Source organism: Lathamus discolor, chromosome Z (assembly GCF_037157495.1).
Source record: "Lathamus discolor isolate bLatDis1 chromosome Z, bLatDis1.hap1, whole genome shotgun sequence".
Classification (NCBI taxonomy): Eukaryota; Metazoa; Chordata; class Aves; order Psittaciformes; family Psittacidae; genus Lathamus; species Lathamus discolor.
This window is the reverse complement of record NC_088909.1, coordinates 91,091,411-91,118,337: the sequence shown is the minus strand read 5'-3', so window position 1 is coordinate 91,118,337 and position 26,927 is coordinate 91,091,411. Positions and strand designations below refer to the sequence as shown.

Genomic DNA, 26,927 nt, shown 5'->3' with positions numbered 1-26,927 from the left:
GAGCCTGCTAGGTTATTATTCCTAAGTGTTTCCACTTGCACAGATGGCTGTGATGTTGTATCTCTCCATTCCTCTGGGAGCATTGTTGTCAGCAGCTGGTGTGTTCCCCATACACGAATGCCTTCAATAGCATGGCAGTTACACAGCAATAATGAGAATCTGTAAGCGATTTCTCATAAGATTATTTAAGGGTTGCTTCAAGGGAGAAGCACAGGAACAAACCTGGTTCATGTGGTTATTATAAAAATGACTAATGTATCCTGGCTTTAAAGTTTATTTTACAGTCAAATTCATGACTAACTCAAATGAAGAGCCAAAGTAATCTACTTATCTATCTCATACATTTTATACTTTTATTGCTACTTATATACATAAACATATATATACATGATAGATAGATAGATAGATAGATAGATAGATAGATAGATAGATAGATATAGATAGACAGACAGATAGATAGATAGATATAGTTGTCCAGATACATACCAGATCTCTATCTTCACCCTGACACAGAAAGAGTTACTTTGCTCTCAATCTACATCTCTGCCATTCTTATTTCAGTGCATATATATATATATGTATGCCCTATGCAAGATCTTTACTGGTGGAAAAAGTTTACTGGTCCTTTTAGGTATTGTATTTCTGGCAAAAAAAGGCAGTTAATTTTTGTAATACGAAATTATACATATCAGGATCTGGAGCATAAAAATGTTTGCAAATATCTAATTTCAATTATGGGTGGGATAATTAATATAAACAAACAAACAAAATGAAAATGTCCTAGAGACATCGGAGCACACCAAGTGTACAAGTCTGAGTATTCCAAATACTCGGGACCATGGCCTATTAACCAGCATGCTGTATGCAATACTCAGAAACTGGATGATTTCTAAAGTACTATGTCCACTAAACCTTATAACTCTGTGATTTGATATCTGAAATCTAGTGCCTATTAAAAAACAGTCACTGAGATAGGATCACCTAACCAGAAACTAATGGAATTGTGGGAATTTTATTGACAACAGAATTTATGAAAGCGAATATAATATTTGAAAATATTTCCTGCAGCCGCTAAACCCTTTTTGTTTTGTTGTAACTAAGACTAATATGCAATCTCTCCTGGCAAATGGTGTTTTGAGACCCCTAATGGTCACAGAAAAGAAGCTGACTTTAGGACATTTATGAATATACTCTAGTCAGAATACAAAGGAGATGTTTATGAATGTGTGGAACACAATTGCTTTGATTACTGATATCTGAGTTCATTTCTTACACGATCGTAAATAGTCTACTGCATAATTTATACATTAGACCAATCAGAATTTTTAGTTGCATCCCTATGGCAAGTGAATGGAAAATAATACCAACAGGAATGTGATTATCAATGCTTGAAGCTAATAAACTCCACTTTATTCGTGGTCATCCATCTATGCCATGTACTGAAATACCACTTTACAAAATTTTCTTTTTTATCGTCACATTAACATAGAATTAGATACAGGAACATATTAGATGCCTATATTGAGAACAACTCCAAAAACCTGGTTCCTTCCCAAACTGACCTAAAGCAAATGCCTGGGTCCAGAGGATAGTCTCCAATCCCATAGTCAGTCAGTGCTTGGATCTTCATCTGCAGCTTCATTTTTCCTGTGTGCAAAATGTGTATTCAAGAACTTTTGCCTGGATTTGTCTTCTTTTACACTCATGTTTTATTCTCTGTAGTCAAGACTGCATAAGCCTGCACTAGCTACCTTTAACAATGTACAGGAAATAGTTGGTGTCTTGTATAGGAAGCATCCCTGACTTATGGCTTTACTGCTAGGGCTGTTCACTCTTATCTGCAGACAAGCTTCAGTGGAAATCACCTACAGCAAAATAAGATTTGCTTCAATAGCAGTGGGCTCCTGCTTGTCATACTGTTGCATTTCAAACCATACATGTCTCTGACAAAAAAGCAGATAGATACTGGCAAAACTTATGCGAAAAGCATATCTTTTCTATACAGAAAGGCTGCATGCTTGCTACAGGCCATATTTTCCTTCTGTCCCTCCCAGCTTTTTTCTCTAATATCAAATCAAACAAGGCAGCAAAACATGTGGGAGTAAACCTTATTCCATTAAAGAAATACAAAGAAATAGTTTTATATTGTTCTTCTGCTAAGAAATTATTTTATTCAACATTTCAATGATACTTTTGTCTTACTAGCAGACCTATTGAGAACGAACTGATCAGAGTATTGGAATATGCACAGTCTTAGCAAAAGAGTTTTAATACCTTAATATTCAGTAATACCACCAGAAAACTTGGGAGCAGCCATCTGACCTCCAGACCATAGTTCATATAGGCATAGCCAGCTCAGAGTATAAAATTTAAATTTAAGGGTAGTCTGGCCTATCCCACAGAGACATAACCTAACCTTCTGTGAGACATGTTGTCTAGCTTCTGTTAGTTTTACATCTTGGATTACTGAAACTACAGTAAGTTTAAGTAGTAGCAGCTGTAATCAAGAATACATTTTTCAAGACTGGATTGAGAGCAGCCCTTAGAAGGACGAACTTGGGGATGCTGGCTGACAAGAAGGATCATGCCTTTCAGTTTCTCTCCACTGTCACCTCATGACAGAATGGATGTGTCCCTCCTATCATGATCCAGTGAAGAATTCTCCTTTTTCCTGTTATTCCCAGTTTTCTTCCCCTTGGTTAGTTTTATGAGTAGAATTGCAGAGTTGTACAGTAATTGTTGTCAGAGTGTTCTTTCTGTTAAAAAGAATAAATAAGAATTTGTCAATTATTTGCAACACGTAAAAATTCTGTTTGTTATTATTTCAGGACACGGCTGGTCAAGAGAGGTACAGAACAATTACCACAGCTTACTACCGGGGTGCAATGGGCTTCATTTTAATGTATGACATCACGAATGAAGAATCTTTCAACGCTGTTCAGGATTGGTAAGTAAACTTTGGAATCCATAGTAAGTAGCACAGAGCATATTTGATATCACTCACCTGCTGTGACAGTGCAAGTTGTTTTGGAAAACTTACTCCAAATGCAGTGCCCAGGTATTCTTATACTCAATTATACAGTGGGATTTTTTATGGAAAGACAATGAATACTCTAAAATGTCTTGCATATAATTCATTGTAACCATTGTGTTTTCTGTGAGGCCGGCTAATGAAAGTTATTCATACTTCTAAAACCAGCAACATGCTCGTGTGGAGAATAACTGCAAAGACACCAGAAAGTGTTTCCATATTTCATGGGAAAAAATGAGAAACCATTTGTGGGGGTTGTCTTTTAATTTAATTTTTCCTCATGTAGTTTTTAACTGTAGCTTCTTATACATTATGTTGCCAGTCTTGTGCCTCAAGTGTAAAAATGATGAGCAAGCGTCCTTAGAATAACAGAATCTAAAATGGATGGTACTTCTATTACCTTGTGTTATGTGGGTTTCAAGATGTCTCCATAAAAGTGTGTCTTTTCAATCAGATGTGGGTCATCAGGATCGAAACAATCTAAGGCTTTTTTAAGTAAAAGCTAACCCAAAAGCAAAGCTAGAGTTAATTTCAGCTTCATCTCTTCCTTTACAAGTTATTTTAATATCTAAGAGCCTCCTAGCAGTGCTCTGAGTGATATGAATAGCATTTTTCATGTGTGTTCCACACGCTGTCGTGCATACTGTTCCCGTGGGAGAGCTGTGTTTGACAGAGGATTTGGTTCAGAGTTTGTGTGATTTGTTCAGTATGCTTCTTTGGCTTTTATTTATTTATTTATTTTAAGATATGCACTACTGTGTACTTCTCTTGGGACAGCAAGGGCAGAAACGTGTTTCACACTTAAAGTAAAAATCATTGATGCTGCGATGCTGGTTTCCAATAGGAACTGTTGCCCAACCTCATACTCTCTAAGAAAAAACTTTCTCTCTTTCATGCTCTCCTACTTATTGTTAAGGTAGAAAGCATTACTGAATCTGTGGAGCATCTTCTCTCTCTACACACAGAGGGTTTTTTGGTGAGCCCGGACATTCAACACTCTGAAAATAAGAACTGAGAACCTTAGCTTAATTCTGCTCTACAAGAAATGGGATCTTTGGCTGTATGGCTATACCAAACTGCTCTTGTGAACATCTCTTTCCATTTACTAGAGAACCAATAAGCTTGCATGACTAGTACAGACTAAACAGCTAGCTTTTGGACAATTGAACATACTTGAGAGGAGTCTCTGCTTGATACTCAATGAGGAAGACATGTTTTCTCACTGTGACTTGTTATGCCAAAGGGATGTTCTACCCATTTTGTGCATGCTGAAGGCATTATGCTGAGTGCTCACTGTTACACATTTGTGAGTACTGCTCTGTTCAAGAAATAAGACAGAATCTCCTTCCTAACAGGAGATAGCTGAAAGCATTATTCAAAGATGCTGCCGTTAAGGTTTAACAAAGCCAAGGAAATCAAATAGTGCACTCAGCCTCCCAGATGAAGCTGCAATTGTAGCTGCCAGCATCACTGCTTCCTGGGCCTGCCAGCTGAAGCACTTTCTTGCTTTGCCTCTGCTGTTCTTTCTTCATGGGCCAATTCTGTTCAAGCCACTGGGTTAACTGGGTAATAATGCCTATCTAGGAGCAGCTGTAATCTGCAGATCTCATTGCCCCGTCTCTGGGCAAACCAGATGGCATGCCATTTATTATCTAGCTTCCTCCAACACAAAGGTTTCTTTATAACAAGTGTAAATATGAGTACTTATTATTAATTTTCCCACTTGTTTGTTTTCCAGCCCCCTAGATCTGGTATGGTTGGCACTCTTTATCTACTGATAAAGAGTAACTAGGCTTCATACTAATTAAAAAAAGAAATAAAAGAGAGAAGAAAATATTTAAAAGCTATGGATTTCTTAAAAAGGTTTGTGAAATGTGTTTTTTTTTAATAATTTTTATCCAGAAGCTATCCAAACAGTTGGCAGCCACTATAGAAACTCAGTGGACAGGAGGTATTGCATTATTATGTGCTGAGAGTAGTCATCTGCATGATGAAAGGGAAGACAGAGAGTCAGAGTGCCTCACTTGTCAGGATGAGACACACATTTGCCTGTAATTTTTATTCTTAATTTCATGAGCCCAGTTGCTGCCCTGCTGCTCTTCCTTTGTTTTGTTCCTCCAATCTCATAGCTGATAATTGATTTTTATTAGCTGTCGTGGTTTAAAGTCAGCCATAAAACACACAGCCCGTCCACTCACTCCCCCCCTTCTTGCCCTCCCCCTACACCCGGAGGGATGGAGAGGAGAATCGAAAAGAATACAACTCCCACGGGTTGAGATAAGAACAGTTCAGTAACTAAGGTATAACGCAAATCACTACTGCTACCACCAATAATAATAATGCTAAAGGAAATAACAAGAGGAAAGAATACAACACCTCAACACCAGCCAACCAATAACTCACCCCACTCCCCACAGCCGAGCACAGACCGATACCTCGTCCAACCCTGCAGTCCCCCAGCCCTTCCGGGTAACTCCCAGTTACCTCCCTGGGCATGACGTGCTGTGGTGTGGAATACCTCTTTGGCTAGCTTGGGTCAGGTGTCCTGTCTCTGCTTCCTTCTGGCCTGCCCTCGTCCCCGGCAGAGCATGAGGCTCACAAAGTCCTTGGCCAGAATAAACATTACTTAGCAACAATTAAAACCAATCGGTGTTATCAGCTCTCTTCCCAGGCTGGAAGTCAAAACACAGAGCTTGCACCAGTTACTAAGAAGGAGCAAAAAGGCTACTGGTAAACCCAGGACATTAGCTTATGCAGCAGTCTTGATAGTAATTACAAAACTACAGCATGCTTCTGAACGTGAGAGAAGTTAAAGAAAACTCACAATCACCAATGCTGCAGAACAGGAAGCATGACTATGCACATATATCTGTGCAATTATCTGGAGGGAGGAAGTGGGAGCCTTTAAACCTCTCTGGGGCTTAAAAAATTCCTTTCTCTGTGATAAATGTGCCTCTGATGGCAGTGCTGCCATTTCATATACATGCACAGTGGGTCAAATGCATGCTCAAATCACATCAGCTTCAAGGCTTGATCTAGAAACTGCGCTGCAGTCAGGATGATGAATCCACAAGTAGCTTTTAGACTTGGATAGAAGAGCTTAGTTTAAAAAGTATGTTGGGATGATTCTTCAAAAGCAGTTAGTTCAAAGTGGTTGTACTCATACTGAAAGGCATTTTTTTCAGTCTGAAGTCTGGCAGACATTCTTCCTTTATATAACAACAAATGGATAGTCGCATTTCTAGATGCCATGCCTAGGTCAGCATGAAACTATTCAGCTGTAAGAAATTCTATATCTAATTTTAATATTAACATTTTATATTAAAAAGAGGAAAAATAGTATCTGTAGGTTTATCTAAGCCTGTTAGCACCAGTATATATGCAACAGTGTAATAGCCAGGCATTTGGCTGAGAAATGCTTTAATCTAAAAGCTTAGCTAAATGACTTGAAGGTCTGATAAATTTCAACCGTAGTGCAGACATTTCAGAAAACATTCACATCTTACCTTCCCTAATTAAAATAAAACTACTTTAAAGATTGCAAATGACAGTAACAACAAAAGGAGGGGTTTTTGAGATTCAAAAACCGTTGCATGAGAAATCTGGAGTTGGTACTTTTGATAGTTCTGCTGTATGTACACCCAGTACCTCCAGTCTCATTCGACAGATGATGCTAAGAATACGCTGCAAATGCTCATGTCCTATACTTGTCCAGTCACTTCAGAACTGCTGCTGCCTTACAGGGTATGATCAATTGACCTGTGCTCTCTGAATAGCTCTGTTCCGTTTGCGGTTTCACATGTACTACAACAGATGCTGTTTAGATGAGCCTGCATAGACAGACATTTCAGAGTGACCTACAAAACTGACAGGTACTTAATAATTTTCTGCTATTTGGACATTTTTTGTATTATTCTTAGACTTTATCAGCAGTTAATCTAAATGTTCAAAAACTGATAACATAATTGAAGAGTATTTCTCTTCAATTTCAGGTCAGCCTCTGGCAAAATGCCAGTGGTGGTAGTCACAGCACTGAACAGCATTCTGCTTTCTAGATACAGATTGTCAGAAGTTCACAAGGACCAACAATCTCTGTTTTTATTCAGGGAGAGCAGATGTGTGCTGAAAATCTCGCTGCTAGCAGAAACAGCAAATCAAACATGCTTTGTCACAGCAGATCTCCCGTGGAGCTCTGCCCAGATTTTGAAGCTGCCTTTTCCAGGAGTCTTTCTCCCTGAGAAATGCAGCTAATACTCTGCAAGTGCAAGGTATATACCTTGCAGTAGTTTGGTGCATGTTTGTCATGCCATCCTAAAAAGATGCAGATTTGGTGAACAGATTTATTTCCCATAAATGGGAACCACTAGGGCATTGTTTTCTGCCTGGCTGAGGTTCAAGTTAGAAATAGGGAATAACTAAAAGAGCCCACTCTGCTGAATTCTTCAGACAGTATCCATAATTTTCAATAATTAGTGTAGTGCAATCTGATTTTCTTTTAAAAAACATTTTTATTAGATCTGAAGGGGAAATACGTAGTGTTGAGAGTGACTTCAGGTCATTTAAGTGTGTATTTGGTTTGGTTTAGTTTAGTTATAATGTCAAAGTGTTTTCAGTCATTCCTCTTTTATACTACTACCACCTGTAGCATTTATGTTTGTTAGCCTTTTCCATCATTACATTCCACTAAGAGCTGTTATGCTTCCTTTCCTCTTAGTAGTTCAGTCCTCATGAGGTTTTAGCTATATGGCAGTGTACAGTAGAAAGGAGAGCGTGAAAGGTTTGCACCATCTTTGCAAATGCTATCAACTCAGTATGGTGAGTTCTATAGAGTGCTAGGGAAATAAAAACCTCTTGAGTTGAAGTTCAGCCTTTTTTTATGAGTACAACCTTTCCAGGCTTTAAATGACTGGAGGCAAAGATTTATTTACATGCAGAGCATTTCTAATGCAGTGTCTCTGACTAGGTCAGAAACAGCAGGAATGTAAACCATGATCTAAAATCCTGAAGTTTTATGTTTCAGTTGAAACCCTAGACTTGAAACTTTGCAAAGCTTGAAGGCTGGACAGGAACAGGGAGTACATTGTGTATGTTTACACTTACTTTAGGTTACTCCTCTGCACCTGAAAACATTGTTCCAGCTTCAAGTGTTTGACAGTATCTTTACCTTTGTCTGGTGATTGCTGAAGGCAATGCTGTGGAGGGCTTCCTTGGGCCGGAATTCATAATTTGAGAGTTTCATATTGCTGAAGGTGCAGATTCAGAGATGCTTCCTCAGGAAGCACAAAAGGCTGAAGGAGCCAAAGAGGCTTTGAGTTACTGTTACAATCGGTGTTTTGTAAGCCTGTCAAGGTCTACAGAATTAGTTCTTCCTGCATTTTTGGCTGAGGCCTATGGGAGGAGGGGCAAGAGTATCCTAGGAAAAACTTTGATTGCTCTTGAAAAAATAAAATATTTATCAAAAACAATATTATGGATATTTTTAAATGTCCTCGTTGGAAAGGATTATGGTTACACATCTTCTTAAGAAATTCAGAGGGTCTTCCATGGAAGATACTTCTCTGTCATCTTTTTTCACTGGTGTCATTTAAAAAGCTCCCCATCATGAGTCTGCGCAAGGTCATCACCTTTGAGAAGGAATCAGCTATCAGAAGGTACATAAACTGTCTGTTTTATGAAGGAGACAGGGACATAGGACAGAGCAGGTAATTAGTGATTTTAAGAACTCTATTTACTGTTTATGTCTGTATTTCTACAGGAACTATTTGCAGAATTTAATACTAACCAATATGCTTGGAGCAACATGAAAATTATGTTCATTTCAAATTAAAGTCCAAAGAATAAAATACTGATAGCGCATCCTTCATCTGTACCCGTAACACTTGGGATATGGTTAATTGGGAATTGGGTCTGGGTAAAAAAAAATGTAGAAATGAAACAGTAGCCATCTAAGACCACAGTAGCTCCTGAATTGCGCACTATGAGTTCAACCATTACCAGAAATGTGGGGTGCTTTTTTTCTTATATAGGGCTGAATTAAATTCTTCTTGAAATTAATTCTTAAATTAATTCTTGAATTAAAATCTTCTTAAAGTATCATTTGAGATTGTTTTAAAACAGAACCTTAAAGAGTGACTACGTCACAATCAATTCAAATAACATTCATCGTTAGGGCTTTTCAAAGTATAAGCATTCATTGCAGCATAGCATTTGGCAGCTGGTTTGCTGGATATGCCAGTATTAGTTGTCATTCTGGCCAACATTGTGGAAAAAATGGTTCCATTTCTTCAAACTATTAGCTTGCTCTTTCCTTTTAGCACCTTAAGTAAACTATAAGTTAGCAGATATGGCTGCAGTGCACTGGAATTATTTTTTTTTTCCGATCATGTCTCTGTTGTAATAAGAGACACTGGCTTTTTTTTTTTTTTTAATTGTCATTAAGAAAAAGAATAAAATTGGAAAATACATTAGCATGTTAATGAATGAATGTAAGAAGTCCTGAAGGCAAATTAAGTGCATTAAGTTAATGTCAGCACTGCAATGTGCACTTCTAAAGGGCTTATGTTCTAAAGGATACCTTCTTTTTGCTTCCACCTCTAAAATTTCTGTCTTATATTCATGCTCAGCACATGCTTGATCTACAGACCGGCTATTTCTCTTTTACCTCTCAATACTGAACTGAATTTTATCATTTAAGAAAAATCCATATTTGCTGTATATCAGAGAACAAATCTGGAAAATGCTTCTAGGCAAATTTAACCTACATCGCCCTTTGCCAAAACGTATGACCTAACATTCAGAGCGCAGATGCAAATCATGCATGCCATTCACTGTGTGTGTCCTCAAGAGTTCTGTCCCTTTTGGCTCTGTCTGGACACAAAGTGCATCATGTCCAGTGGTGATCCCTGCACAAACTGAGGGAGTCTGCCACACTGGTGACAGCAACCTCCACACAACAGTGCAGCTTAGAGCCAGCTGAGAAAATATTCTTATGGAGCATGCTGATATTAAATTTGTTAATTCTGCTTGATATGGATGGATTTAAGCAAAATCCCTGTTTTTTTGTCACAGTTATAGTTTTCAGCCAACCAGGTGTCAGAAGTTGTACATTGGTGGATAGCTTCATGATATTGTTCCAGTTTAAAACAAAAGAATGAAATGCCAATATTGCGCAAATTATATTCTATGAAAATAAAAAGGTGAAATTTTAGGATTAATATTTCAAAATTGTCACTGTTCAGTTTTGGTGTTTTTTTTTTTTAATTTGTGTCAGTCTTCTACAAAAGAGGACTGGTATTTTATATTCACTTAAGTATAGGAAGCAAAAACACATTTTACAATATGAAATATTGTTAGAATTTGAAATTACATAAAATTTACAGTTTTCCCTTTTAATGTTCACTATTGGAAATGGACTTTTGTTATGCACAGAATGACACTAAAATTATTTCCTTTTTTTTTTTGTTTTAACTTTTTATTCCTATAAGAACTAAGGCCAGCAACAATCTGGATGTTCTTTCTCACTCAAAATAGTATCAAGACATTTATCAAGTTATTCTTAGTACAACATTAAAACATTTAAAATGTGGTTTAAAATATTTAAGCAAAACTGTGTTACAGGTCAAGTTGCTTAGCCATTTTTCAGCCATTGTTTGATATGGAATTCCTTACGCAGTAAATGGCATATGGAAAACATAGTTCTCTGAGATGACATTTTATCTTTACCCTCAAAAGTCTGTCATCAAACTTTGGCTCACAAATGCTAAACTGGTGCTAGCTCAAGCCACCTACTTGCTTTCCAGTTTCACAAACCCACTACAAAGTCTTCCAGCATGTCCAAAAAAAACCAGTATTCTGGCATTTCAAACTCAAGGTCAGGCAGATCCCTGGAGGGATATATGAGGGAAATAAAAAAGGTATCCGTGATGATAGGAAAATGTTGCAAATAGAGTGGTTTATGTTTTTAATTACAGGCTTCTTTGATTTTCAGCAGACCACTCATGATGGACCACAAAAAATTTTCAATGTCATCCAAACTATTTATTTGTTGCTTGAAGTTTTGTATGTGCCAGAGAGTGATGTATCACCCTCTTATCACTGACTGCACCAAATGCATGGCTTTAGGTTTGCCTGGAAAACTGTCAGTGACTAAAGAGAACATGCACCTATTTTTTTTTAAAGTCCCTTCCTGATAAAATGTCTGATGTTAGCCTTAAATAGCACAATAGCCTGGACAACATTGCTTTGATGAAGATCTACTCTAATCTTTTTCTTTCTACTAAACCCTGAATTACGTATGCATAGTATATATGGAAATGCATGCAAATCCTTATACAAGTAGTTTTTGTCTTGAAAATTGTAAACCTGTGACTTAAAATTTCAAACCACACCATAAAATGTTTTTAATAGGTTTAGAGCTAAAAAATTATTCATGCATTGTAGCAGTTAATCAGGAAAGACAGCTGTTAAGTTTTCATGACATTTTTCATTCTTTCCTATTTCTATGTTCTTAAAGCATAGAAAGAAACACACTTGTGGAACAGAAATTATCCGTATGTGGGGTTTGGTCCTGTTTGCTCTTGTTCACACTTGGCTTTTTTCATGGGGACTAAACACTTCTGCAGAAAGTTCTACACCCCCTTTGAACCTCCTTCACTATAGATGTGCCATTTTCTTGTATCAGGGTCTTTATTCAACTGTCCTTAGCAGCATCCAACCATATTAATGCTGCCAGTGGGGAGTCTAATATGAAAAGCAAATAAATACTGCCTGGACAGAATTGTCTCAGGGTGCTCCATGTCTTTCTTTTCCCTCAAATTTGAGATCAGGCAGCACAGTCATAAAGTTATTGGCAGCAATCACTCACCCAGATAGATCATGCACAGTCACTGCAGTAATATGCTTCATGAACTCAACAGCAGCACTGAGTCACCCTTGACTTCCACTGGACCTAACTGGCCGAGTAAATGGCTTAAATAACTGCCTATTCTTCCTTTTCAGCTCACATAGTAGTTGGTTAGAACTGCTGTTGGCCATAGCTAGACACGACTTACTCCAGCACCATTACATGGATTTCATGGATTGCAGCCTCCCTGTTAGCACTGGCTGCAGACTGAGCAGGACTGCACCTCCTCCACAGCCTCCACCCTACAGATAAGGGCTGCAGTTCTGGGGATTCGTTCCTTCTCTTCATGTTAGAGCCACGCAGTAGTAAGGAAGCCCGCATCACTCCTTTCCTAGGCTGTTTTTCCAGGTGACAGTCCTGTCTGATAGGTCTCCTATTTGGGAAAAGTCTTTTATTTGGGAAACATTACAACCTAGCAAATCGTGCCTGCCTACGATCTACATCTGGCAAGACGAGAAGCCTGGCTTAACTATCTCCGTACTTCAGTTTTAATTCTCAGGAGCATATGTGGCAGAATTATCGGTTAGTGAGTTTCAGCCCATTGCTCTTTATGATCACAAAGCAAGAACCCGTTTTGTAGGCTGCTCTCTCCCAGCTAGTAACTGAATTGAACATGAATAATTAATAATAATAGTGCAGATGTGACACTGTGAACATAAACTTGCTTTGTTGGGCTGGAAATTTCATAGTAGAGTTTAATTGCATAGCTGATGAGGCAATGTACACATTCAGCCATACAGAGAACTGTTGTTAAATAAAGGAGGTGTCTTCCATTCTGTACCAGATCCTGCTCTTCAGGTGTGGTCACAGTCAGTTACACTGGGATAGATGAAAGCAAACCAGATGATCAGATTAACATCTAAATACTGCTGTGCTGAACTGCTGTCCATTAATTATACTAAGATACTCTTAATGAGATTTTCAGGTTTGTCTGTTTTTCCTATGATAATGCTTTTATTTTTCAAAAACTTAAAGTGGAAAATGCCTCTGAGAGGTCAGTGGTAAGCTGATGGAGTTTATTAGAAAGATAAAAAACTTACCATGGTAATATAATCTTAGGCTAAAGGAGGTACATGAAAGACTGATTCCAACATTTAATCTAGGGTGTCTCTTTATCTTATAGAGAGACGCAGCCAGCAGCAAACAAAACAAAACCTGGCATGTTATCGTCAGCTCACAATATTTATTTTTGTTGATAATGAATGTCATAAAATCTTGTGTCAATGATAGTTTTTGTTGTCTGAACAGTAACTAATACACTCTTTTTATCTCCCTGTAATTGTGCATGTTGACAAAGTTACACTGTCACTCAGCATTCCTAAATGAAAGCTCTGCTGCCAGCCAACATGTGAGTCTTACCAGTGACTCAGTAATGTCCCTAAACAGTTCCCACTCTCAGCTCAAGCTGTGGAAGATTTGCTTTTCTCTGTACTCTAAACCTGTCATTCTTAACTTCAAAGGAGTTGAAGGTTGAAGGTTGCTCTTGCACCAAACTCAAACACCGAGATTCACTGAATTAGATGTTCTTTTGGTATTTCAGATTAGCAGTTATCTTCCGTGGAATAGGATATAGCAGAATATAGCAGGATATAGCAGAATAGAATATAGTATCAGTAGCACTAAAGGCTGCATTTTCATTCCTATAGCCTAGAGGTTGTTTGTTCAAAAAACAAACAAAACAGACTACCATAAAACTGCTGCAAGTCAGCAGCAAAGCCGTGTACAGCCTTGTGGGCAGGCTGAAGAGGTTTAACTGAGTTCGCTCTCCCTCATTAGCCTGCTCACTGCTGTCCACTTCCTTTCTTGTATTAGCTCCTCTGCTTTTGATTCCTTCTTTTCCCTGCATCTGATTTCAACATGGTTTGTTTAGAGTGTCAAGCACTGGCAGCTCTAAAATGATGATAACTATGTGAGATACAGGCTGTGTGTGGATGAGTAAAGGAAGTTTTATTGGAATTCAGCCCTCTGATCAAGCAGGGAAAGTTCTGTCAATGTTATTGTATTGAAACCCAAACTACAAGGTGACATGGCAATGTAACCAGTAGTAGTGGTTATTTTCAAAGCATAACTTAATGCTATTTAGGTATGGTCTGCAAATGAAACAACCTTTATGATGTCTTTCATCAGAATATTGTAAGACCTTTACCATTAACCTAAGATATTCATACTGAATGCTTAATAATGAATGCTTTCTGGCAAGGGAAAAAAAAAAAAAAAAAGTTCTATTTTTCAGTCCAGATTGTTGTGTGAGCCAATACCAAATCCACACACATCAGGACACCAGCGTACATCAGGGCATTAACAACTTTTGGAAATTTCAGTTTCTATTAAGTTGTGAACAGTATCTTGAATGAATCTTAAAACTATTGTAGTGGTACATTCCAGCTGGCTGCCAGAGCAGATTGCATGGTGCTTGAAGACCAGCATATTTAAGCTTCTTAGGAAGATCAGAACACAGATATTTTCAAAACAGACTGTCTGGTACAAAAGCAGCAGACCTGTAAAAAAGCATTACAATCTAGCACTGTCTGATTGTTACAAAAAAAGTCCAATATTGCATCCTCAAGGAGTTTACATCAAGAAATCTCTTTTCCTCTTATACAGGTTTGACCACAGCCGCTGCTCCCCAACACCTATGGTTAGCGTAATTAACACCATTTTATAAGGCCATTTCTGTGACCAAGCTGGTCATGGGTTCATTCTCTTTTCCCTCATTATCAGGCCCTAAAGGTCTTCTGAACCAAGTAAACGAACCAAACAGATTTCTTTTTCCCTTCCCTACTGTCCTCAAGGTTCCTGGGTGCCAAGTCAATTAGTCCCTTCTTCAGCAGCCTTGAAAGTCACAGGCACCCAGACAGCCATGTGGTGGTCCCATCATGGAACAGGGAAGCATAACTGCACCCAGAGCACTGCCTATAAAATTAAGAAGTCATCACTGGGGAACCTGAGCTGGATGCGCTGCTGGACAGTGAGACAGGATGCTCCAGTGGCCAGGAACACCTCCACCATCATCTGTGTCCTCAGAGGACTGAATGACTTGTATTGTTTCACATGATTCTCGAGTCTAGATTGTGATTGTTATATTGATAAAGCAAACCATGTATAAAGATCTGACACAGTCTACAGAGGGTTTAAGTTTTTAGAAATCGTAAGTTAGGGTCTAAATGATTAGAAATCTAAATGATTTAGAAATCTCTCTGGAGAATAAGTAGGACAGAAAAGCATGCCTTCTTTTTGGGCCAAGGTTTTGTGTTTTTATTAAATAGGCTTTAGTGGAAAGCATGCTTCAACAGCACTTATTTTCTCCAAACATCGTGTGATACCCTTGCAGAACTGACAGTGAAAGCAGGGAGCCTGGCAGGTCACAAGCTGCTTATAAAACTCTGCAGAGGGACAGGAGAAGGGATTGTCTTTCTTCATTAATTACCTTTTGTGCGGACTATCATATAACTGAGGACCATCTCAGTGGCTGAAGATGCTACTGTTTCCTTTGAAACTGCAACAGAAAGATACAAATTAGCCAAGATGCCCCAGTGATATTCTGGTATAACACTGTTTCCAACACTTAAGCTAATTTGCTCTACCTAAACTGGAATATCACTGTCCAGTGCTTAGTTCATGATGTATGTACTTTTAAGTACAAACTACTCCTGCAAAGTCGTTGCACTTCTCCCTGTGAGAAATCCTAGCATACTTAGCCTTATCGATTTAGGGATGTTAATTGAAAAGAGTCAGGCAGCAACAGCTCAGTGATCATATGTGGCAAGTATTTAATCTAAAGAGTGCTTCAGAAGGAGATTGTGAACAATGGTTGTAGTGGAATTGGGGAGAGGGAATTATAAGGCACTGGGTCTGTCCATAACTCCTGGAAACACTGAGTGGAGAAGCAGATGCTGCTATGTATCAGGTCAGCTGTAACTCTACTAGGGAAAATAGGTACCTCAGTCTGTTTTTAACTCTTTCTTGCTATTATTGGAATTTTTAAAAATGCGGCTAAAATTTTATTCACACATGAAATCACAGGAAGAGCTGTAGCTGTCCAGTGTTCATGGCAGGAATGGCTTTTATAAGCTCTCGGCTCCCATCTATGTGTAGCAAACATGCTATGCCATGTGTTCACATCTTAAAAGGAACATACTCCCGGCAGAATGTATTTTATCTTGAAATGCCTCCTTTCACTTACATGCTAACTCTATTTACAGTGCTTTGCTCACAGCAAGTGAAACAAAAGTGTTACATCAATTAAAAACAGTTATTAGGGAATGGCTCACTTGGAAAACCATAATACTGACAAAACTGATTTCAGGCCCAGTTTGACAGATACAAATCTGCATGATGTCCTCAGTTTTTCCATATCTACATTTTAAACTGTGCCTTTCAGACAGGCACTAAACAGCAAAACTGGCCTCTGGCATATGAGGGGCTTGTTTTTACTGTTGTTCCTGGAGGGCAAAAGTCTGTAGGAAATTCATATTATTGAACAGAAGAAATTTGCACTTAGTTATGTGCATACATTAGCAGAGGCAAAATGTAGTAAAGGAAGCAGAAATAAAGAAGAAAACCCCCACATAAATTGTTTCCAAATAATTCTGAAGAAAGAACAGAACTCCAGCAGTTTGTAGTGCTAGTAAGTGAAAGCATATTACCCCTCACTTTCTCCTTTCACAAGGAGATTATAGAACTGAGTGTTACAGCTTCTGGGAGAAAAGGAGAGAGCAAAATATGAGCCAGCTGGAAATGATGGGGATGCAAACCTTCCTTTGACTGATATTTAATATCAGTGCTTGCAGTTTTGTCTGCTGGGAGAGAATCAGCAAACGTATCATGGAGACCCAGTAACAAGTCACCCACAGGAAAAATGCATCTGTGATTAAAAAAATGAAAAGAGAGAGACATAGATTAAAATTGCATGTGTGTAAGCTGTGAAAAGTTGGGAGAAATAAGAAATAACACTTTTTATTATATTTTTAGATTCACAAATTGAAATTGGCCATCTTGGCCTCTCTCTTTGTTTCGTACAGCCTTTATAATCTAAGCTTTTAAGTGACAAATGCTCAACACTTTCTATGGCAGTTAAGGTTATATTTCTAAGCATATTTAGAGACATTTCCTTCATAGATCAAGGAAAATTAATATTGGTAATTCGTCTTGAATACAAACAATCATTTTTTATAATCTTCACAGTTTTTTTGCCTATGTGTATATTCACATGAGTAGATTACAGAAAATACAACAGTAATCAAGAATGATCAGGAAATATTGCCTTTAACTGAAAATTCATACGTATCTGTTAAGAGAGATTTATGTTCTGAAAGTCCTGGGTGTTTCAAATGTCATTTCAGTCTTCATGGAGACTCTTCACTGTGTTCGCTGTGCAGTCAGAGCTTAGATATATAAACAAAAGCATGTGAACATTGGCTAGGGTTTATCTAATGGCTTTTTGCACTGTCTACCATAGTAAAACAGTCTTCTGGACCCAGTGTGTTACTAGGAAAATAAAAACTAATATTTTCCTCACATTTAAGTTAAGGTGTCTTCATTTTTGCCCTCCCAAAGGAGAGAACTTTCAGGGCTCCTACTTTGAAGAAGCTTGGGATAGGAAACAAGCTTTTTTATAAGGCTATGCAAACTGCAAGCCTTGAGCTGAATATTAATTTGTTTTCATTCCAATTAAATAGTTATCTCTTTCCCAGTAGAGTCACACAGGGAAAATTCAGACAGAGCTTACAAGAGCTGTCCCACCAGTTTGATGTGAAATGTCTCAGGAAGCGGAAGGGAACTGTCCAAAACTGCTGCTCTCTTAGAGACCAAAAATGCTCTCCTGCTCAGCAACGAGGGAGTTCAGGCAGACAGGAAAAATGATATGAGGCCTTGTCTCCTTTTTGGGGAGAGAAAATCCCGTATCGACGGGAATGAGGCTTTTAAAGAAGGGATCTGAAAAAAAGACACAGGTCCTTCAAGTCTTCCATGAAGAAGCAAAGGTATTTGTCAAGTGTGGTGGTTATGTTGGAAAGCAGATATATTGCTAGTAAAGAAAGGCTAGAAGGTGATCAGACATCCTTCAGAGCCTTCCTCAAGTCAATTTTTGCAGTAGGTGGAGGGCAGCAGCTCTTGCTGAGGGGCACAGTCCTTACAGCAGGGCTGTCACAGGGCTGCAGGAGGTATCACAGGGACCAGAAAATTACTCTAATCAGAAGGAGCTGAGTGAGGGCTGGGGAATGAGGCAGCATGGATCATCTCCCGCAGTTTGAGCGCCTGGCCCCTGACTGTGACTGGGGTGGAGCAGGAGGGCCCACGTACCACAATCACAGGGCTGCTGGAAGCTTGTCTTTACTTGGAATTCCAGTTGTTGATCTTTATTTAATTCGTACATCACCTCATGCTGATTTCTCTTTCTCTACCTTCCATACCCTCTAGCCTATTGACATCTTAATTTTTGTCGATGTTCTTAGTTTTTCTCCTTAGTGCAGGACACCAGCATCTTCTTGAGACTCCTCTTCCGAAAATGGGGTTTATCCCCTCCTCACTAAACTGGCTAAAGTCTTTATGGGAAGGAATAGCGAGGAAGGGAAAAGGCTTTTGTTAGGAAGGAGAATGCTGTAGAATGACAGCATTTCGTAAAGCAGAAGGAGGCTTGTAAAATATATTTAAAGAAGTTTTGGAATAGTTCTCTTTTCACTTAGGTTCTGCTAGAGCCCAAAGCTGAACACATACATACTGCCAGAAAGTGTCTGAAACAGCTTTCTTACGTTTCAGCCTGAATTTATATAACAGCTGAAGCTGACTTTTCTAACAGCAAAGGTTATCTTGAAAACAGTGCAGCAAAAGACCAAAGAAGGGTGTTTCAATATTGATCTGGCATATTCATAGCATAAAGCTGAAGCTATTAATGACAGTCCTTTCTCCACAAAATCGCTTCCTGAGCACTAGGGGCTTGAATGCACTTTCAAAGCATGTTCAGCTTAAACCAGCAGGGAACTATACTGTCCAAGAAGCAGTGCTGGAATAGCTTAGAAAGCAGTTACCCACACAAGTATCGGCAGCACCCTTCTGTAAGAGCTCTTCAGCCTGAGCACGGCTGGTAACCCACACTGCTTTCTGAAGGAAGAGCTTCCAGTGGTTGAGTTCATCCCTTAAGTTACAGAAAGGTCATGAGGGTTAAAGGCTTATGTTAAATTACTGGGTAGGTTAAGGCAGTTTGTATTTCCATGAGGTATGCAAAGCAAGGACAGCCGGATACTGTCTCCATGCTCTTCTGTCCTATTACCGTATACAAAAGAAGTACTTATGTTTGCTCTTATGACTTCCAGACTAAAGCTGCCTCATATGATGGCAATGTATTCCCCAGCCATGGACAGACCTTTCTGTCCTGTGCCTGTGCCTAGCTGGTCTGGCAGAAGTAGGGGAGCATTTAAGTGTAAAGTTGCCCTGTGTGTGCAAGTTGGGTTGAAGTGTTATTGTAGAATTCCACAGATGTTGTAGGTCCCTGTCACAGCCTTATTACGTGGGTTTTGCCTTTGTAAAGGCAAAGTTCTTCTGATACGCAGCAGTCTCTCCAAACTACAGTATACTGAAACAAGTTTCTAGATTTTATTTAATCAAGATGCTGGAGAAAAAGAGTAATAATAAAGCTTTACAAGCTGCAAAGCCTATCAAGGCAAAATATAATGTAGGCTTATTCTTATTTAGAAAAATACTTTAATCTTGTCTTATTCTGTGATGGTTAGAACAGTGGTGTTAGAACAGAAACATAGTCAGGGGTTTGGGTGTTTAGAGCAAGGGGCTCAATTTGTGAGACCAGGTCTACAGGAGGCTGGTGAAGCTGGTTTGACAATGAGAGGGAAGAGCTGTTTTGGTGGGAGGCTTGAAAGGCTGGTCAAGAAAGCTTTAAACTAGATGTGTTGGGGGAGGGGGCCATCATTCCATCCCAACACACCCAGTCAGTTGCCAACACCTATAATAAATGCTCGGAGCAATGCAGAGATATTTCGGCCTCTCCAGCCAATGAGCCGGCTTCATTTGGATCTTGGCTCAGATGCCTCTGTACAAACACCCATAGTATGGGAAACAAACAAGAGGAATTAGAGATGTGTGCACATCTACGGGGGTATGATATAATAGGCATCACAGAAACATGGTGGGATGGCTCCTATGACTGGAGTGTTGGAATGGAAGGTTACAGGCTCTTTAGAAAACATAGGCCTGGCAGGCAGGGAGGGGGAGTTGCCCTTTATGTTAGGGATAGGCTGGAGAGTACGGAACTCTGTCTGGGGACAGGTGAGCAGTTTACAGAGAGTTTGTGGGTCAGGGTTAAAGGGAAAACAGCCATGGGAGACATTACTGTGGGGATCTGTTACAGACCGCCTGATCAAGAGTACTCTGCGGGTGAAGCGCTCTATAGAAGGATAGGAACAGCCTCACACTCGCAAGCCCTTGTCCTCATGGGGGACTTCAGTTGGAGCGACGGTACAGCCCGGTACAAGCTGTCCAGGAGGTTCCTCGATTGTGTGGAAAACAGCTTCCTTCTGCAAGTAACAGAGGAGCTGACAAGGAGAGGTGCCATGCTTGACCTTGTGCTCACCAACAGGGAAGGGCTCGTTGGAAATGTGATGCTCCAGGGCAGCCTTGGATGCAGCGATCACGAGATGGTCGAGTTTGAGAACCTCAGGACAGTGAGAAGAGCGTGCAGCAAGCTCACTGCCCTGGACTTCAAAAGAGCAGACTTTGGCCTCTTCAGGAGCCTGCTTAGTAAGGTTCCATGGGATATAGCCCTGGAGGGCAGGGGGGCCCAAGACTCTTGGTTGATATTCAAAGATCACCTGCTACAAGCTCAGGAGTGCTGCATCCCAACTAGAAGGAAGTGCGGCAGGAGGGCCAGGAGACCTCCTTGGATGGATAAGGAGCTGCTGAGGAAACTTAGAGGAAAAAAGAGGCTTATAAAAAGTGGAAGCAAGGACAGGCGGCCTGGGAAGAGTACAGGGATGTTGTCCGGGAAGCTAGGGACCAGTTTAGGAAAGCTAAGGCCCAGTTAGAATTAAACTTGGCCAGGGATGTTAAAGATAACAGGAAGGGATTCTACAGGTACATTGTGAATGAAAGACAGCCTAGGGACAACGTGGTCCCTCCCCGGAAGCTATCAGGAGAACTGGCTACCCTGGATTTGGAGAAGGCTGAGGTTCTTAATGACTCCTTTGCCTCAGCCTTCACTGGCAAAGGCTCTGACCACACCACCCAAGTCTTGGAAGGCAGACGCAGGGACTGTGAGAATGAAGACATTAGGCCCACTGCAGGAGACCATCTTAAGAACGTGAATGTGCACAAGTCCATGGGATTTAATGAAATCCATCCGCGGGTCCTGAAGGAGCTGGCAAATGAAGTTGCTAAGCCACTGGCCATCATATTTGAAAAATCATGGCAGTCAGGTGAAGTTCCCGACAACTGGAAAAAGGGAAATATAACCCCCATTTTCAAGAAGGGGGAAATGGAAGACGTGGGGAATTACAGACCAGTCAGTCTCACCTCTGTGACTGGCAAAATCTTGGAGCACATTCTCCTGGAAGGCATGCTAAGGCACATGAAAAACAACAAGGTGCTTGGTGACAGCCAGCATGGCTTCACTAAGGGGAAATCCTGCCTGACCAATTTGGTGGCCTTCTCTGATGGGGCTACAGAACTGATGGACAGGGGTAGAGCAGTTGGCATCATCTACCTGGACTTGTGCAAAGCATTCAGCACTGTCCTGCATGACATCCTTCTCTCTAAATTGGAGAGACATCAATTTGATAGGTGGACCGCCCAGTGGGTGAAGAACTGGCTGGATGGCCACATTCAACAAAAGAGTTGTGGTCAATGGCTCAATGTCCAGCTGGAGACCAGTAACGAGTGGTGTCCCCCAGGGATCTGTGTTGGGACCGGTCTTGTTCAACATCTTTGTCGGTGACATGGACAGTGGGGTTGAGTGCACCTTCAGCAAGTTTGCCAATGACACCAAGCTCTGTGGTTCAGTTGATACGCTGGAGGGAAGGGATGCCATCCAGAGGGACGACGACACGCTTGTGAGGTGGGCTGATGCCAGCCTTATGAAGTTCAACCATGCCAGGTGCTACACCTGGGTCTGAGCAATCCCAGGCACAGCTACAGACTGGGCAAAGAAGAGATTCAGAGCGGCCCTGCAGAGAAGGACTTGGGGGTGCTGGTCGATGAGAAAATGAACATGAGCCGGCTTCAGTGTGCGCTTGCAGCCCAGAAAACCAACTGTATCCTTGGCTGCATCCAAAGGAGTGTGACCAGCAGGTCGAAGGAGGTTATCCTGCCCCTCTCTCTACTCTGCTCTTGTGAGACCTTACTTGGAGCATTGTGTGCAGTTCTGGTGTCCTCAACATAAAAAGGACATGGAACTGCTGGAACAAGTGCAGAGGAGGGCCACGAGGATGATCAGGGGACTGGAGCACCTCCCATATGAAGACAGGCTGAGGAAGTTGGGGCTGTTCAGCCTGGAGAAGAGAAGGCTGAGTGGAGACCTCATAGCAGCCTTCCAGTATCTGAAGGGGGCCTATAGGGATGCTGGGGAGGGACTCTTCATCAGGGACTGTAGTGACAGGACAAGGGGTAACGGGTTCAAACTTAAACAGGGGAAGTTTAGATTGGGTATAAGGAAGAAGTTCCTTACTGTTAGGGTGGTGAGGCACTGGAATGGGTTGCCCAGGGAGGTTATGAATGCTCCATCCCTGGTGGTGTTCAAGGCCAGGTTGGACAGAGCCTTGTGTGGGATGGTTTAGTGTGAGGTGTCCCTGCCCATGGCAGGGGGTTGGAACTAGATGATCTTAAGGTCCTTTCCAACCCTAACTATTCTATGATTCTATGATGTATGTACACATCCAATGTGTTTCCATATTTCCTCTGCTTATTCACTCTATTAATAGTGCCTTTTTTGTAGAGGAGTCATCCTCAGTCTCTCCTTGATTTGGAATTACTTGAACTAGGGATACTGATTTCTATTTTGAAATAAAGGATCTTTACCTAGTAGTGAAAGTACAAGGTGAGGAGTGGCATCACAAAGTAACCATTTTCATATTTGGACATATTTAAGGGGTTTTTTTAGGAATCACTGATATGACTTAATTAAAAACTCCAGGAAATGCAGCACTCCTTTCTGATGTGGTAAAATTTGAACAGAAAAACAAACTTAATATATTCTGCATGAGAATCCGATGGAGAGAAATGCTCATAAACACAAGTGTTTGGATTCACTTTTAAGCATTATTAAGTCAGTCAGTCAATATAGATTTCATTACCTTAATTTTTACTGTGCTGCTTTGGAGGGGGGTTGTTTATGCTGAAGGCACTGTCTCACTTTCCTGGGTATACTTAATTGAAAACTATTGATTCATTACTTTTTTTGCTCTCCTTTTCGATTTTTTTTTTCTTTTTTACAATATCATACACATAAGAACCTGCTGCAGAGGGAGCTGAAGTCCTCCACACTCTTAAAACTAAGGTTTAAAATGTCTTTTTCTCTCTCATTTGCAGCTATAGCTAAGACCATCAAAGATGAAATCAGCCAATCCTTCCTAATTATGTGCCTGAAAAACATGGAATATTGCTTATTTAATATTCAGACATTAATCAGCATTTTTAGCATTTCTTTTGATTACTATTTCCTAGTGATTTGTTTTACATTAGATTCTGCATTCATAAAGAGAAGCCAAAGAAACTAAGGGAGTAGAAAGAGAGAATTTGTATAAAGAATGTCTATATAATTTATTGTGGAGTATCTGGTTTCCTTCTCAGCCTTAGCCATGAAGCCTGCTGAGAAAGTCTTCAGTTTTTCTTAGAATTTAGATAAGGTGGAAAGAAGCAAAAAGCATGAAGAAAATAATATTGAATCTTTTCTGTCAAATCAGGTGACTATTTTGTTGTGTTTTGCTGCTTGTTTTTTGCATACATAAAGAATACTTGAGGGACGTAGATTATTTCTTCAGGCTTTGGCTTTTGGAGAGATAACTATGTAATAAAGGAGAAAGCATGAGTGCAAAATAAAAGGCACAGACTGAATGGCTATAAGGGGCTTAGGAATGTGAACAGTAAGAACTATGTTTAAGAAGGATAAGAAAAAATATTAAGAATCTTTTCACTTTTTTGAGGGAAGAGATTTGAAAAATAAAGTGGTTCTGATGGGCTTTCATCAAGTCAGTAGTATTGCCTGTACTCATTCCAGCCACTTTCCATTTTGGGAAACTCCCCATATCTTCACTAATGGCAGGCAAGAGGTGCACATTTTGTGCCAGCTCACCAGGACACAAAAAAGCAGTATTGCTCAGCCTCCAGGCCAGGGGCAATTTAAAGTCAAAGGAAGTTGTCGTATTTAGAAGCCACAGGAATCCATTTGCTCAGTCAGGGCATATGCCAGGGCTGGCCAAGCTTCTGGAGCACCAGTGTCCTTGGCATTGTCAGAAGAGCTTTAGCCCTTCATGCGATGTGGTTCAAGAATATAAACCTGTCAAGTTTTAAATAAATTCCAGACAAATTCTAAGACAAAATGTCATGTTCACAGTAGAAATATGCCAAAATGCATGCCTCCTGACATGTATAAAACTGTGGAGATGAAAAATGAAAATGAAGTAGGCTGAAGCTGAGCTTGTTTCTTCCTACAGACATTTATTGCTGTGTTTGGTGCATTAATTCATTGCAGCAGGTAATTCACAATATCCACTTATTTAAATAAAATGGCAGGTAAGCTTATCTCTGTAACACAGTGAACAGGTGACAAATATGGTATAAAATAGAAACATGACAAACAACAGAGTGTCTGTTAAGCAAAGCATGTCCAACGATTGGTGTCTAACACACATGAAAGAAGACAGGGACAAATAATATGTCCAGAGCGCTTTATTGTCATTTTTAAATATGTGTGACTGTTATAGGAGTACTTGGAAGAGCTACCAGTAGAGTAACATTTTTCAATATTCATACTTGAAGAAATAGTTTCAGCTCTTCAGCTGAAGCGACCATGCTCTTGATGAGCAGCCTATCCAATATCACCTCATGTGCTTCCTCCTGATTTTTGATATTGCTCATTTGTACGAGGCTATGACCAAACAAAGTGAAAAAACAAAAAAAAAAAACAAAACAACAAAACAACCAAAGGGGAGAATGGAGTCACAAACATGAAAGTACTAATTTACAAAGGATATGGGTGGGTTGCCCAGGGAAGCTGTGAATGCTCCATCCCTTTCAGTGTTCAAGGCCAGGTTGGACAGAGCCTTGGGTGGCATGGTTTAGTGTGAGGTGTCCCTGCCCATGGCAGGGGGGTTGGAACTAGATGATCTTAAGGTCCTTTCCAACCCTAACTATTCTATGGTTCTATGATTCTATGATATCTGCTTTAGGTAAAATATGGTCTGTGATGATACATCTGTTGCCAAATGTCCTAGGAAGGAAGGTATTAATCTTCAACTAGACAGATTTAATAAGAATAATGGAAGGATATGAGAATGAGGTCTGTAAAATATATAACTTATACTTGCTTCTTAACATGTGAAAGGAAAGGCAGACGATTGGACTTCAGGGGCATTATGAACTGCAAAGAGATTATAGCCTAATTGTTGAAACTTCGTCCATATGAATGATTTTTATAATAAATTTTTAAACTCTATTGTAAGAGTATCAATAGTTATCTGATCTGTACACATTATACACTGAAGAAGGACCTAGAAATAAATCTTCTGATAATTATTTTCAGTTATGTTTTGCCAGAAATTTGCCCAGCATTTTAAAGACAAGTAGGTCCCCCTGTATAGGCAGGGAGCATATCCTATTATCAGACCTGCATCTGGCTACATTATTGGGCTAGGCAAGTCCTGTTTCTGTGGCCAAACTAAAATAAATTATTTCAGTCAGTCCTAGAATCTTCTCTTTTATCTCAAAAAGATTATTATTACTGAGGTAAGGGGGGGGGGGAGGGGAGGGGAAGGGAATATCAGAGTTAAGAAAATATTTTGTTCTAATTTAAAATGCATAAGACCTTGTGGTGAGAGGGATTGTTTTGCAAAGGACTCCATTTTGTTTGGTCTCTATGGGTTGAGGTTCAGAGTTACTGTTACACCTTTTTTGTTATTTTAAAATTTTTCAGACCCTTACATAGGACCATGATAATGACTTAAAAAAAAATACATGTAATAACACAATCTCAAAAGCTATATTTCAAAGAAAATGCTGGGGTTCATGAGAAATTTTAAAAGAAATAAAATCTTGGTGTTTGGAATGCTGCTTTAATATACTTTCTTGCAAGAAACATACCCTACCACAAACAAATCCACCTGTTCTCCCTAGAAATTACTCAAAAATGGATGACTTCAGAAAATATGATCTATACAACAACCTGAAGAATGGCTCTAAAAATCACATTTTCACTTAGATATGGTGATATGAACTAACTGTGCATTAGGCATGCAGTCCAACCCTATTTTCACAGTACTGCTTTATGCAGTTCACAGTGATTTTCTTTCTTTATCAGATTCAGTTTGTGAGGTTTTGGTTTTCTTTTCTATCTGTTCATTCCCCAGCTTGGGTTTTCCATGATGTCAAGAACAGAGTAAAATTCACTCAAAATAGTTCAGATTGGATGATAACTGGCATATATACCACGCTGGCAACTTGACTGCTTCTAGGATGTGATGTCATGTGTGATGCTGCATTCCATTTTATCACTTAAACATCCAGATAACCCGGGAACATTCCTAACTTAGTAATACATGGTGCAGTATGCATGCTTTCCATCTGTGTTTGTGTGTGTATAGTCCCTACATTAATTATCTTCTGTTTTCACTTTCCTATACTCTGAACTTTAATAGGATATGATGAGAAAGGTAGATTTAGTCACAGTTATCCTCTATTGTTAATGCTCTGCATTAAAGGTCTTATCAGAACTGAATGACAGTTGTAATAGGCTTAATACAAAAATGCCATGTAAAATGTTGGTTCTTATAAAAATAA

The 26,927-nt window shown here is 39.7% G+C and overlaps 1 protein-coding gene across 3 annotated transcripts in view; it reads left to right on the top strand.

Moving 5' to 3' along the window:
* RAB3C (RAB3C, member RAS oncogene family) overlaps positions 1-26,927 on the top strand; it is a 122,073-nt gene that overhangs the window by 48,942 nt on the left and 46,204 nt on the right. For all 3 annotated transcript variants that reach the window (XM_065662087.1, XM_065662086.1, XM_065662088.1), the window contains exon 3: positions 2,829-2,947. In XM_065662087.1, coding sequence (XP_065518159.1) covers positions 2,829-2,947 — 119 coding nt within the window. The remainder of the gene's footprint in view (positions 1-2,828; positions 2,948-26,927) is intronic.